This window comes from Gopherus evgoodei, chromosome 12 (assembly GCF_007399415.2).
Source record: "Gopherus evgoodei ecotype Sinaloan lineage chromosome 12, rGopEvg1_v1.p, whole genome shotgun sequence".
Taxonomy (NCBI): Eukaryota; Metazoa; Chordata; order Testudines; family Testudinidae; genus Gopherus; species Gopherus evgoodei.
This window is the reverse complement of record NC_044333.1, coordinates 1,004,221-1,019,341: the sequence shown is the minus strand read 5'-3', so window position 1 is coordinate 1,019,341 and position 15,121 is coordinate 1,004,221. Positions and strand designations below refer to the sequence as shown.

Here is a 15,121-nt window from a genome sequence, read left to right as displayed (position 1 = left end):
CGGAGAAACTAAATGGATTCTTTGCTTCAGTCTTCATGGCTGAGGATGTTAGGGAGATTCCCAAACCTGAGCCGTCCTTTGTAAGTGACAAATCTGAGGAACTGTCACAGATTGAGGTGTCACTAAAGGAGGTTTTGGAATTAATTGATAAATTTAACAGTAACAAGTCACCGGGACCGGATGGCATTCACCCAAGAGTTCTGAAAGAACTCAAATGTAAAGTTGCAGAACTATTAACTAAGGTTTGTAACCTGTCCTTTAAATCGGCTTCGGTACCCAATGGCTGGAAGTTAGCTAATGTAATGCCAATATTTAAAAAGGGCTCTAGAGGTGATCCCAGCAGTTACAGACCGGTATGTCTAACATCAGTACCGGGCAAATCAGTCGAAACAATAGTTAAGAATAAACTTGTCAGACACACAGAAAAACAAACTGTTGAGCAATAGTCAACATGGTTTCTGTAAAGGGAAATCATGTCTTACTAATCTATTAGAGTTCTTTGAAGGGGTCAACAAACATGTGGACAAGGGGTATCCAGTGGACATAGTGTACTTAGATTTCCAGAAAGCCTTTGACAAGGTCCTTCACCAAAGACTCTTACATAAATTAAGCTGTCATGGGATAAAAGGGAAGGTCCTTTAATGGACTGAGAACTGGTTAAAAGACAGGGAACAAGGGGTAGGAATTAATGATAAATTCTCACAATGGAGAGGGGTAACTAGTGGTGTTCCCCCAGGGTCAGTCCTAGGACCAATCCTATTCAATTTATTCATAAATGATCTGGAGAAAGGGGTAAACAGTGAGGTGGCAAAGTTTGCAGATGATACTAAACTGCTCAAGACAGTTAAGACCAAAGCAGACTGTGAAGAACTTCAAAAAGATCTCACAAAACTAAGCGATTGGGCAACAAAATGGCAAAAGAAATTTAATATGGATAAATGTAAAGTAATGCACATTGGAAAAAATAACCCCAACTATACATACAATATGATGGGGGCTAATTTAGCTACAACAAGTCAGGAAAAAGATCTTGGAGTCATCATGGATAGTTCTCTGAAGACGTCCACGCAGTGTGCAGAGGCAGTCAAAAAAGCAAACAGGATGTTAGGAATCATTAAAAAGGGGATAGAGAACAAGACTGAGACTATATTATTGCCCTTATATAAATCCATGGTACACCCACATCCTGAATACTGTGTACAGATGTGGTCGCCTCACCTCAAAAAAGATATACTGGCACTAGAAAAGGTTCAGAAAAGGGCAACTAAAATGACTAGGGGTTTCGAGAGGGTTCCATATGAGGAAAGATTAAAGAGGCTAGGACTCTTCCGCTTGGAAAAGAGGAGACTAAGGGGGGGATATGATAGAAGTATATAAAATCATGAGTGATGTAGAGAAAGTAGATAAGGAAAAGTTATTTACTTATTCCCATAATACAAGAACTAGGGGTCACCAAATGAAATTAATAGGCAGCAGGTTTAAAACAAATACAAGGAAGTTCTTCTTCACGCAGCTCACAGTCAACTTGTGGAACTCCTTACCTGAGGAGGTTGTGAAGGCTGGACTATAACAGCATTTAATAGAGAACTGGATAAATTCATGGTGGTTAAGTCCATAAATGGCTATTAGCCAGGATGGGTAAGGAATGGTGTCCCTAGCCTCTGTTTGTCAGAGGATGGAGATGGATGGCAGGAGAGAGATCACCTGATCATTGCCTGTTAGGTTCACTCCCTCAGGGGCACCTGGCATTGGCCACTGTCGGTAGACATACTGGGCTAGATGGATCTTTGGTCTGACCCGGTACGGCCGTTCTTAGGTTTGTATGTTATGTTCTTATGAGTCAAACCCTTCATGGCAGAGGCTTCGCTCAGACTGGGAGGGGAATGAAGATTAACCCATTCCTGATTGGCAGATAAAGCTTTTGAAACTCTCTTCAAAGCCTAAATCTTACTTCAATTCACTCAAAATTAGAGGTGAATAAGAATGGAGACAAAATCCCAAGGTCAAATGTTTTCCTAAGTGTCCTTCTCTGGGCTCTGTACCCAGAGTGTGGCGTTCAAACTACCAGCAGCCATGAGTCAGCCTGCATGAATTCCTTTGCATTTTTTCAGATTTACCTTGGAGTTTTAAATGACAGGTAGATGACAGGTCCCCCAACACCCATTAATGCCACTGCCAAACAGGAAGGAGTGACTGCTAGAGTAAGAGCATTTCAGGGAGGTCCCTACTCCTTTTGGCTTGGGAATGAAGGCCCTAGCTCACATTGCTGTTTGGAGACCCACAAGGATGACCCAGGTGTATCTATGGTAAGTATCTCCCTGGAACTGTTACTTAGGCCTGGTCTACACTACGCGTTTAAACCGAATTTAGCAGCGTTAAACAGATTTAACCCTGCACCCGTCCACACAACGAGGCCCTTTATATCGATATAAAGAGCTCTTTAAACCGGTTTCTGTACTCCTCCTCGATGAGAGGAGTAGCGCTGAAATCAGTATTACCATATCGGATTAGGGTTAGTGTGGCCGCAAATTGACGGTATTGGCCTCTGGGCGCTATCCCACAGTGCACCACTGTGACCGCTCTGGAAAGCAATCTGCACTCGGATGCAGTGGCCAGGTAGACAGGAAAAGCCCCGCGAACTTTTGAATTTCATTTCCTGTTTGCCCAGCGTGGAGCTCTGACCAGCACGGGTGGTGATGCAGTCCTAAATCCAAAAAGAGCTCCAGCATGGACCGTATGGGAGATACTGGATCTGATCACTGTATGGGGAGACAAATCTGTTCTATCACAGTTCCGTTCCAGAAGACAAAATGCCAAAGCGTTTGAAAAAAATCTCCAGGCTATGATACAGAGTCCACAGCACAGTGCTGTGTGACAAGCGTAACGGAAAGCCAAAGAATCAAATGGACGCTCATGGAGGGAGGGAGAGGGGACTGAGGACTCCAGCTATCCCACAGTCCCCGCAGTCTCTGAAAAGCATTTACATTCTTGGCTGAGCTCCCAATGCCTGTAAGGTCAAACACATTTTCCGGGGCGGTTCAGGGTATATCTCATCCATTCCCCCCCCTGCTCGTGAAAGAAAAAGGAGGAAAAAATCATTTCTTGACTTTTTTCAATGGCACCGTATGTCTACTGCATGCTGCTGGTAGATGCGGTGCTGCGGCACTGAACAGCAGCATCCTCTCCTCTCCCTTCCACTCCCCAGTGGCAGATGGTACAGTACAAAATGACTGGTAGCTGTCCTCATCATCCTGTGAGTGCTCCTGGCTGGCCTCAGTGAGGTGGGCCGGGGGCGCCTGGGTAAAAATAGGAATGACTCCCGGTCATTCCCGGCAGATGGTACAGAATGGCTGGTAACCGTCTTCATCATAGCAACTGGGGGCTGAGCTCCATCAGCCCCCACCTTTCACGTCTAAAGAAAAGATTCTGTACTGCCTCGACTATCATAGCAGTGGAAGGCTGGGCTCCTCTCCCCCCCCCACCGTTTAATGTCCTGCCTGGACTATCATAGCAGCTAGAGGCTGCCTCCCCCACATTTTATCTCACTAAAAAGTCAGTGTTTCTTATTCCTCATTCTTTATTACTTCATCACACAAATGGGGGGACACTGCAACAGTAGCCCAAGAGGGTTGGGGGAGGAGGGAAGCAACGGGTGGGATTGTTGCAAGGGCACCCCCTAGAATGGCATGCAGCTCATCATTTCTGCGGGATCTGACACAGAGAGACTGTGCTCTCTGGTTCTCTGGTACACTGGTTCTCTAGTACACTTGCCCCATATTCTAGGCAGGACTGACTCTATTTTTAGATAAAACATAAAGGAGGGAATGACCCAGGGAGTCATTCCCATTTTTGTCTTTGTGCCCCCGGCCAACCCCAGCGAAGGCCAGCCAAGAGCACCTATGACAGCAGCAGACGGAACAGAATGACTGATAACTGTCATCTCATCGCTAATTTACAGTGGCACAGCAGACGGTATAATAGGGATGGTAACTGTCTCTGCTATCTTGCAAAGGCAAATGAATGCTGCTGTGTAGCACTGCAGTACCGCCTCTGTCAGCAGCATCCAGTACACATACGGTGACAGTAACAAAAGGCAAAACGGGCTCCATGGTTGCCATGCTACGGCGTCTGCCAGTGCAATCCAGGGAAAAAGGGCGCGAAATGATTGTGTGCTGTTGCTTTCACGGAGGAAGGATTGAGAGATGACATTTACCCAGAATCACCCGCGACACTGTTTTTGCACCATCATGCATTGGGATCTCAACCCAGAATTCCAATGGGCGGGGGAGACTGCGGGAACTATGGGATAGCTACCCACAGTGCAACGCTCCAGAAATCAACGCTAGCCTCGGTACTTGGACGCACACCGCCAAATTATTGTGCTTTGTGTGGCCACGTGCACTCGACTTTATACAATCTGTTTTACAAAACCGGTTTATGTAAAATCGGAATAATCCTGTAGTGTAGACGTACCCTTAGATTGGAAGCTCTCTGGGGAAGGGAGTGTCTTTTTGTTTTGTGTTTGTAGAGCGCCTAGCACAATGGGGTCTTGGTCCATGACTAGGGCTCCGAGGCACTACCGTAATACACCTAATAAATAATAGTGTAGTTCCAAGACTCATTCCTGTTACAGCAGAGTGGCCGCTCTGCTAGAGTTAAGACCAGTTTTCTGTGTAAAGCTTGACTAAGTACTCTAAAATCTAAACAGTGAATCGGATTGCCTTGATATTCAGTGTGCCTCAGGGGCTGTGGGATTTTGTTAGTGATCCAAATTTGGCCCCATTTGGCCAAGGGGTTCCGAAGATAAAGCTCCTGGAAAAAACAGCTTTTCTTAAAGCTGACAGATTCTGGCAACTTTCCTTTTACTCGCAGACAGAGATAAAACCAGGGCTCAGCTCACCACACCAGGCTCTCCACAGCACCCCCAACTCTTTGGGGGAAATCAAATTAAATGCTATTTCAAAAAGGGCTCATTGCAAGCGTCCTCTGCTTGCTCTTGCATCTAACCGATTACATGGAGCATGCATGGACAAAGGAGTTAACAGAATTGTTAGCTTCAACCTTTCCCAGGAGCTGGATAGTGCAAGTGGATAAGCAGCAGTCCACTGAACATGACCCAAGCTCAACTCTGTCCTGCCCAGTTTTCAGAAGTTTGAGCTTTCCTGAACCTGACATTCTGGAGAACATTAATTGCATTAACAACGTTTTTGCATTTAATTATCTTCATTATCTGCTTGTTCTAACAGTACAGACACCTGATGGAAACAATAAGAGTGCAGAGTACAGGCAGCTTATATTTATGCAGCACTATTAATTCCAAAGCTCTGTATTTACAGATGGATAACACTTCCCCATCACTGAAATGCAACCCTCCAGCTCTGTGATGGAATGCGGCAGCTGTTTAACAGTGACAGCAATGCTATACGTGGACTTAGAATAGGGAGACTCCCACAGCCAGTTGAAAGCGTCAAGGGATTTAGGGGAGGTGGAGTCCCAGTACCCCAGTGGAATTTGGTCAGGGCACCACCGTTACCACTTCATCTCTTTGTAGGATGTGTCAGCAGGTATCTCAGGACCTCAGTGGCACATGTCAGCCGGGAGGTGGCATCTCTGGCAGTACAGCCCCTGGTTCCAGAGACCGACAGCTGCACACTCCATGAGTGCTTCCCAACAACCACTCCTCAGGGCAAGTATGAGCAATGGCTTCAGAGGGATCTGTTCACCCCTTCTTGGAGGAATGTTTGACTATCCTGAAGGCAGGGGAATAACAGCGTCACAGGAACAGAAGGGCATGAACTTTCCCAGGCCAGACTCTAGTCAGAGCCAGGCGCAAGGAGAGAATGTGTGTGTGGATTCCTGTGGGAAGGAGCCAAAAAATAAGAACTGGGATGGATTTCCTCTCTGCCTGCACTATCTGCAGTCAGTTACAGCACGCAAATGAAATGTGAATCGCTCCCAAGTCAGTGGTGGTGTTTCACACCCCCTGCGCACAGCCATAAAGGGCCACTGAAGGTGCAGTTCACTAGAGAGGGCTGACCCGCTATCTAAAAAGAATCTTGAAAACCATTGAAGACTTCAGAAGTGTCTTGAGAACATTACACAGACTTCAAGGGAAAGGACTCTAGCATTCCTGCCTCCAAATTAGATAGAGTAAGTTTTAGCCTATGGAGAGCCTTCTTCCACACTGCCACTGGAACGTCAGCCAACAACAAGGGAAAAAGAGGACGGTACTCTGGCCTGGAGATGGGGTGCCGCTACGTGAGCCCTAACGCAAACTCCTTCCCTGACCTGCTTCAGCAATGAGGATGCCTATAAACCTATTAGGAAGACACTGAAACACAATGGAATTTGTTTCTAGGCAGGCTTGGTGCAAACTGCAGCTTATTATGGGGGAACAAAAGGATTCTCTGAGTCTTGAGGACGCTGGGTTAGAACTTTAGCACTGCTCTTCTGAAGGCAAGGCTACCTGGAGGGACCCCCTGGTTCACTGGGAGTTAGCAAAGTTCATGCTGCTTAGCTAAGCATTCCCAGGAAGTTGTCTTGCTGCTGGAACCAGCATTGCGAGGACACTGAATTCCTTTTTCAGCCTGCATTTGGCAAGAAGCCTCCTCCTTGGCTTGCAACTAACATTGCTTTTGGGCTGCCAGGTATTATTGCCTGTGATCATCAAAGGCTGTCAGTATCAAAAGCAGTAGTGAAGGGCACCTTTTTGTAAGCCATTTAGGAAGAGCCAGTTGCCTGAAGGCACTGATAAGACACCTGTCATTTGTCTCATGGGTCAGAGCAACAAACGTAGAAGGATTCCTCTGCGTCTCCATTTTTTATTTTAAAACCACCTTTAGTTTCAATGTGAAAGTCACTGCACGACAAAACATGGGAAAACCTTCCAACTACGAGTTTGTTCAGAGAAATAAATAAATAACCCCTGGGCTCTCCAAGGTGGATCATTTAAGACTATGCCAGGAGATGGATGAGGCCAACACAGCCACCATCTTGAGAGCTGAATGGAAAAACGTCTGTTCAGAGCCTGTGACCAATCAACTGGTGTGTCTCTGCAAAGGGGCAGGAGACAGGCTTAGCAGGGGCTCAGCACACTGCCTCTATCACTGCAGGACCTGGTTCGTGCAGACAGTGAGGATCAGGGCTGGAAATCGAAGCTAGGGTGCATGTGGATCTCCATGTCAGCCCTCTTTAGATACAGTTTTACATTATTGCTTTTTAGTCTATGTGCCATCTTATTAACTTCTTTATACCAAAACCATTCATTCCTTACTAACTAGGTCCTTTGCCCATTTGCAAACCCCAACTCTTTTTTCACCCTCCTGTGTTTGTTATGGAGGTGAGCCAATACTGACTGACTTTATTTACAGGCTTGGTCAAGAACCACATCCCATCAGCAATGCTAAGAATAAAATAGAATCATAGAATATAAGGGTTAGAAGGACCTCAGGAGGTATCTAGTCCATCACCATGCTCAAAGCAGGACCAATCCCCAACTAAATCATCCCAGCCAGGGCTTTGTCAAGCCTGACCTTAGAAACCTCTAGGGAAGGAGATTCCACCTCCTCGCTAGGGAACCCATTCCAGTGCTTCACCACCCTCCTAGTGAAAAACCTTTTCTAATATCCAACCTAAACCTCCCCCACTGCAATTTGAGACCATTACTCCTTGTTCTGTCATCTGCTACCACTGAGAACGGTCTAGATCCCTCCTCTTTGGAACCCCCTTTCAGGTAGTTGAAAGCAGCTATCAAATCTCCCCTCACTCTTCTCTTCTGTAGACTAAACAATCCCAGTTCCCTCAGCCTCTCCTCATAAGTCATGTGCTTCAGTTCCCTAATCATTTTTGTTGTCCTCCGCTGGACTCTTTCCAATTCTTCCACATCCTTCTTGTAGTGTGGGGCCCAAAACTGGACACAGTACTCCTGATGAGGCCTCACCAGTGCAGAATAAAGGGGAATGATCACATCCCTCGTCTACTGGTAATGCCCCTACTTATACAGCCCAAAATGCCATTAGCCTTCTTGGCAACAAGGGCACACTGTCGACTCATATCCAGGTTCTCGTCCACTGCAACCCCATAGGTCCTTTTCTGCAGAACTGCTGCCTAGCCATTCAGTCCCTAATCTGTAGCTGTGCATGGGATTCTTCCATCTTAAGTGCAGGACTCTGCACTTGTCCTTGTTGAACCTCATCAGGTTTCTTTTGACCCAATCCTCTAATTTGTCTAGGTCCCTCTGTATCCTATTCCAACCCTCCAGCGTATCTACCATTGTCACGGAGTTTGGGGAAGACAAGGCCCTGCACCCCTGGTTTTCTGCGATTCACCATGACTCTCAGCCAGCCAGTAACACAGAATGTTTATTTAGACGACAGGAACACAGTCCAAAACAGGTCTTGCAGCTACAGACAACAGGACCCCCTTTAGTTGGGTCCATCTGGGGGCCCCAGGGAGTCCACAGCCCTGTTGGTCGGAGCGTCCCTCTATTTCCCAGCCAGCTCCAAACAAGGGCACACTGTTGACTCATATCCAGCTTCCCATCCACTGTAACCTCTACAACCTTTTCTGTAGAACTGCTTCCTAGCAATTCGGTCCCTAGTCAGTAACAGTGAATGGGATTCTTCCGTCCTCAGTGCAGGACTCTGCACTTGTCCTTGTTGAACTCATCAGGTTTCTTTTGACCCAATCCTCTAATTTGTCTAGGTCCCTCTTTATCCTATCCCTACCCTCCAGCATATCTACCACTCCTCCCAGTTTAGTGTCATCTGCAAACTTTTTGAGAGTGCATTCCATGCCATCCTCCAGATCATTAATGAAGATATTGAACAAAACCAGCCTCAGAACTCACGCCTGGGGGGGCACTACGCTTGAAACTGGCTGCCAACTAGACATGGAGCAGGGCCGGATCCAGGCACCAGCCCAGCAAGCAGTTGCTTGAGGTGGCCAACTGTGAGGGGTGGCACGTCCAGGTCTTCGGCAGCGAGTCCCTCGGTCTCTCTTGGAGCGAAGCACCACCTGCCAAATTGCTGCCGAAGACTGAAGCGGCAGCGGTAGAGCTGCAGATCACGACTTTTTTTTTTTTGCTGCTTGGGATGGTAAAAACCCTGGAGCCAGCCCTGCATGGAGCCCATTGATTACTACCTGTTGAGCCCGATGATCTATCCAGCTTTCTATCCACCTTATAGTCCATTCATCCAGCCAGAATTGATTCCTTGAGGACCTGCTAAATGATTTTTCCAGGGAATGAGGTAAGGCTGACTGGCCTGTAGTTCCCCGGCTCCTCCTCCTTCCCTTTTTTAAAGATGGGCACTACATTAGCCTTTTTCCCGTTATCCGGGACCTCCCCCGTTCGCCATGAGTTTTCAAAGATAATGGCCAATGGCTCTGCAGCCACATCCACCAACTCCTTTAGCACCCTCCTTATAGATTTTTAAGGTCAGGCTTGACAAAGCCCTGGCTGGGATGATTTAGTTGGGAATTGGTCCTGCTTTGAGCAGGGAGTTGGACTAGATGACCTCCTGAGGTCCCTTCCAACCCTGAGATTCTATGGTTCTATGATTCTAAGACTTGTGCTCGTCCAGTTTTTCTAAATAGTCCTGAACCACTTCTTTCTCCACAGAGGGCTGGTCACCTCCTCCCCATGCTGTGCTGCCCAGTGCAGCAGTTTGGGAGCTGATCTTGTTTGTGAAGACAGAGGTAAAAAAAGCATTGAGTACATTAGCTTTTTCCACATCCTCTGTCACTAGGTTGCCTCCCTCATTCAGTAATGGGCCCACACTTTCCTTGTCTTTCTTCTTGTTGCTAACATACCTGAAGAAACCCTTCTTGTTACTCTTAACATCTCTTGCTAGCTGCAACTCGAAGTGTGATTTGGCCTTCCTGATTTCACTCCTGCATGCCTGAGCAATATTTTTATACTCCTCCCTGGTCACTAGTCCAATCTTCCACTTCTTGTAAGCTTCTTTTTTGCGTTTAAGATCAGCAAGGATTTCACTGTTAAGCCAAGCTGGTCTCCTGCTGTATTTACTATTCTTGCTACACATCAGGATGTTTTTTTCCTGCAACCTCAATAAGGATTCTTTAAAATGCAGCCAGCTCTCCTGGACTCTTTTGCCCCTCATGTTATTTTCCCAGGGAATCCTGCTCATCAGTTCCCTGTGGGAGTCGAAGTCTGCTTTTCTGAAGTCCAGGCTCCGTATTCTGCTGCTCTCCTTTCTTCCTTCTGTCAGGATCCTGAACTTAACCATCTCATGGTCACTGCCTCCCAGGTTCCCATCCACTTTTGCTTCCCCTAGTAATTCTTCCCAGTTTGTGAGCAGCAGATTTGGAAGAGCTCTGCGCCTAGCTGGTTCCTCCAGCACTTGCACTAGGAAATTGTCCCCTACACTTTCCAAAAACTTCCTGGATTGTCTGTGCACCGCTGTATTGCTCGCCCAGCAGATATCAGGGTGATTAAAGTCTCCCATGAGAACAATGGCCTGTGATCTAGTAACTTTTGCTAGTTGCCAGAAGAAAGCCTCATCCACCTCATCCCCCTGGTCTGGTGCTCTATAGCAGACTCCCACCACCACATCACCGTTGTTGCTCATACTTCTAAACTTAATCCAGAGACACTCAGATTTTTCTGCAGTTTCATACTGGAGCTCTGAGCAGTCATACTCCTCTCTTACATACAATGCAACTCCCCCACCATTTCTGCCATGCCTATCCTTCCTGAACAGTTTATATCCATCCATGACAGTACTCCAGTTATGTGAGCTATCCCACCAAGTCTCTGTTATTCCAATCGCATCAGAGTTCCTTGACCGTGCCAGGACTTCCAGTTCTCCCTGCTTGTTTTCCTGCTTGTGTATAGGCACTTAAAATAACTTGCTGATTGTCCCGCTTTCTCAGTCTGAGACAGGAGTCCTCCCCTCTTGCACTCTAGTACAGACCAAGAAATTTAACACACTTGTAAGTCATGTAACAAAATGGAAGGGTTAGAAAATGCAGAGCCCATCATTCCCTATTGGATAATGATAATTTGTGGGCCTGATCTATTTGAGAAAAGACAAGTAAGAGACATCCAGAATCATCATCCACTGACCAGTAACTGAGAACTACCACCTTGCCAGCAATAAACCAAACATAAGCCCTGATCTTGCAATATGATTTGCACAGCTAGGTATATAGACCCTACTCTTGTGCCTGCATAGAGCCCTGCCAGGGGTGCTGGAACAGAGTGGGGTCAGGAGGCATGGCCCCAACACTTTTAACTTTTCACTGGCATAAAGGTGAGTGATGGGGGTGGGGCCTCAGGGGAAGGGACATCAGGGGGCTGGGCCACAGTTCAGGAGCCGGTGTTCCCCCACCCCACACTTCTGCCACTCCTGAGCCCCACTAGCCTTGTAGAGGCAAAGGTTCCACTTGTGAGGATCCAACTGCAGAACTAGGGCATTCATGGAGATGTAAGTGTAAGAGTGAGCTCACCGAAGCTGCAAAGTAGTGTGCATAGCTGTCATGTGGGTTCCACTGCACAGCCCCAATGTCCCACTTGCTCTGACGGGAGATCTTGCGGTGACCTTCGGTCGGCATGTCCAGGTTAACTATGTAGAGGAAACGACGGCTACAAGGCACATACACACAAAGAGCCTGCATTATCACGACTGGCCTGAAACCAAGCTGACCTAACAATCTGTCTACGATGCAAAAAAAAAAAAAAAAAAGAGAGAAGCATTTGATAAAGCAGAAATAAAAGTTACTCCTGCAAATGCTGAATTCCCTCAATCCCCTTTTGTGAAGTGTGTGAAGTCAAAAGTGTAGAAATGATCAGATGGGGGACAGTGATAAGTTAGAGAGGATCCAAGGAGAGTGAGAAAATATAAGAGGATAACAGGACTGCTAAAGTTACTTTTACAAAAGGCTGGTGCTAGAATGTCCTGAATTACTTATTATTGACCACACAAGGGTCAGATATATAGTAAGCAGGCAGCTGTTCTGGGTGCTCTGATAGCACTGCCAAGAGGAGGAACAGGAAGACAGCTGGGTTTCCTTTGCAAACCAAGCCTTTTAAAATCATCTCAGGCTACATTCTCAGAAGCGTAAGGCCGCTGAGCCTCTCTTACGTGTGGGAGACAGACATGTGCAGGGTTTTCAAAGGGTGCTGGGCATGCTGGCAGACAGAGGCTTGGGAATGGGCTCAACTGTGGGCGTGGCACAGACAGCAGATTTTCAAAATTGCAGGGCTGCCCCCTAAGCCATTATAAACCCAGGCAAGCTAGCTATGTTACTGACATGTGCAAATCAAAAGGTGCAAGTGGGAATGGTATCCAGTTAGACCTACACTGGCTGCCCGGCCTGCTGTTCCTGTTCAAATCAGACACTGCTGTGGACAAAGTGGCACTGAGGGGGGTGATTGCAAGGAACAGGCAGGCTTGGGGATGGGAGATGGGTATCTAAGAGACAGGAGCAGTAGAGAGAGGAACGACCATTGAGACAACCATGGAGTCAGCCAGACAGCTGCAGCCACATCTTTCATTTTGAAAAGAACATGCTAATGGCTGGTAATGTTCCATTAGCACATGGCCATTAGTTATCAGCTCACAGTAATGTGACAGGAGGGAGCAAAGCACATGCATCTCGAGCAGCCACTCAGGAGGCTTCAGAATCACAGTGCTAAAGGGAGCAGGTGCCTCGAAAGTCTAGTATCTATGGCACCTGCTAACATGCCATGCCAATCTAGAGGGTTTCAACAACTGGAACTGCAGGGCCAGGCATGCATTCTGCAGGGTTATGCCATCACACATCACTAGAGGACCATGATGGTAGCTGCTCCCCATCCTTGTCCTGACCTCCTCTGGGCCTGGTATAACCTAACTAGTCCCTCCATATCTTGGTGACGGTGCTCCAGCGCGTAAGCACAGTGGTTTGCACTTTTCAAATACATAATTCATTTGTTGGAGGCCTGATTCTGTGGTGTACACTCAGGGGAATGTCAGAGCCCAAGGGTTGCTCAAACTAAGTTCTAATTTATAAGAGAGACACTTGTACTTTTCTCTCACGTTTCCCTTCAGGATCCAGAGACAGAGAAGGCAAGGGCCAATGTAAATAGGGGTCAGGTGCTCTCAGATCACTCCCTCCAGTTCCTCACACACACCTTGCCACACAAGGAAGTGATACACCAGGGTCCTATACAAAAGGAAATGTGGGGTCAGGGAGATGGGCTTTGAAAAGCTTCGGTAGGATAAATTGAGGCATTAATTTAGTAGCTGACCATACTGCATGGATTTACCTGGAAGGGGAATTGACAGCAAAATAAAGGATCTCCCACCCACTTGCATAATTTAAGAGCCTATGAATCAATTGGGGGGAAGGACAGCTCAGTGGTTTGAGCATTGGCCTGCTAAACCCAGGGTTATGAGTTCAATCCTTGAGGAGGCCATTTAGAGAACTGGGGTAAAAATCTGTCTGGAGATTGGCCCTGCTTTGAGCAGAGTGTTGGACTAGATGACCTCCTGAGGTCCCTTCCAACCTTGATATTCTATGATTCTATGAATTTATGATTCTAAAGAAAACCATGAGTGATCTGTACTTCAAATAGAATTCCAGATGGCCATACTAGTTAAGTGACACTCCAAAGACTCCACTGGTGTCATCAGGAAAGCATTCACTGCAGAAACAGCAGCAGTGTTTGAGTTAACATTTCTGTCTCTTATCTCTCCATCATGTTGGAAACGTGACCCAGAAAGCTCTGAATATAATTCAGTTTCACCCTCCTCCAACACTACATCAGTTTTTCAATCAAGATCACCCTGAAGGCCACTGATTTGACTTCTGAAAGAGATTTCCACAAATGTCTATTGGAGAATGTGACACTCACCCAGAGAGCACTGCATGCTGTCCAAGACAATCCACTGACATAGCAGTTGCCTGTCAAAGAGAAAAAACTAAATTACACCCATCAGTTTAAGTTTCTAGTCAAACAAAACTATGTGCAAGATTGAAATCCTGAAGTAAAGCCTGCCCGCTTATCTTCAAGAAGGCCCAAGCTGGTAGGGTAGAAGCAAAGCTTGACTGACATCAGAGATAGAAGAATTATCTTCCCCCACAAATTACAGAATCTGGGATGCGGAGTTGATCTGAAGGTTGAAGGTAGTGTGATGATGTAGTGTAGGTTGAAGAACAGATATGACAGACACAGCTGCAAGCACTGAGAGTTTACTTCATTTCCCTTAACTCTGCAACCACAGATGAAACCTTTTAATCACTGTTCTATAATGATTATTATTAATGTGGTTCTATTCCTGTTGTGAAGAAGCTTTTAAAAACATCTTAATCCTGCTTTTATTCCAGGGACCTCTTTTACAATCCTGTACATGTGTAAAGTGTGACCACTTCAGTAGGCCAGACATGCACAAATGGAAGATGGCTAAGATATATCAGAGTCTTCTTTATGTTGGACTTTCCTATTGATGGAAACTAAGAGACCCCAAAGTCCCTCCAGGAGATTGAGACAGAACAGATTGGCAGATAAGATTCTGCAGGAAGAGAAAACTAGGCAGGTTTTGAAAAATTGACATCTATGTGCTAACGGTGCGTGGGAAGCTTTATCTGGAAAGCCAAGGGCCTAAGCCATCAATTTACATATAATTTAGATGTAATTAAAAAAACTTCTAGCTCTCATGGTTGCAAAGATAAGCTTCTGAATATGACCTGACTGTAAAGCAATGTAGTGCCATCAGCCTAAGTCTGCAGACAGCTAGATAGCTCCAGTACACCTCTATCCCGATATAACGCGACCCGATGTAAACGGGTTCGCACACAACACGATAAAGCAGTGCTTTCACTGATCAGCGAGTCAGTTGCAGCCGGGGCACTCCACTTCCCGCCGCCAGTGAATGCGGGGAGGTTGAGGAAAGGATGCCCCCCGTACTCCCCTGTGGTGGGAAGTGGAGAGCCGCGGCTGGGAGTTGGTGGAGTGGAGTGGGCTGGAGCCGGGCTGTTCCACTTCCTCCACCGCAGGTGAGTGCAGGGAGGTTGGGGAAAGGACGCCCCCTGTACTCACCTGCGGCAGGAAGTGGAGCGCCGCAGCTGGGAACTGGCAGAGTGGAGCTGGCTGGCTGGGCTGCTCCGCTTCCCGCTG

The 15,121-nt window shown here is 46.8% G+C and overlaps 1 protein-coding gene across 5 annotated transcripts in view; it reads right to left on the bottom strand.

The window, feature by feature from the left end:
* The window catches only part of WDR59 (WD repeat domain 59), a 90,107-nt gene that overhangs the window by 64,263 nt on the left and 10,723 nt on the right, over positions 1-15,121 (bottom strand). For 3 of the 5 annotated variants that reach the window (XM_030581208.1, XM_030581210.1, XM_030581211.1), the window contains exons 2-3: positions 13,859-13,908; positions 11,470-11,605 (exon numbers count right to left, since the gene is read on the bottom strand). In XM_030581208.1, coding sequence (XP_030437068.1) covers positions 11,470-11,605; positions 13,859-13,908 — 186 coding nt within the window. The remainder of the gene's footprint in view (positions 1-11,469; positions 11,606-13,858; positions 13,909-15,121) is intronic. The other 2 variants (XM_030581209.1, XM_030581212.1) reach the window with 2 other exon arrangements.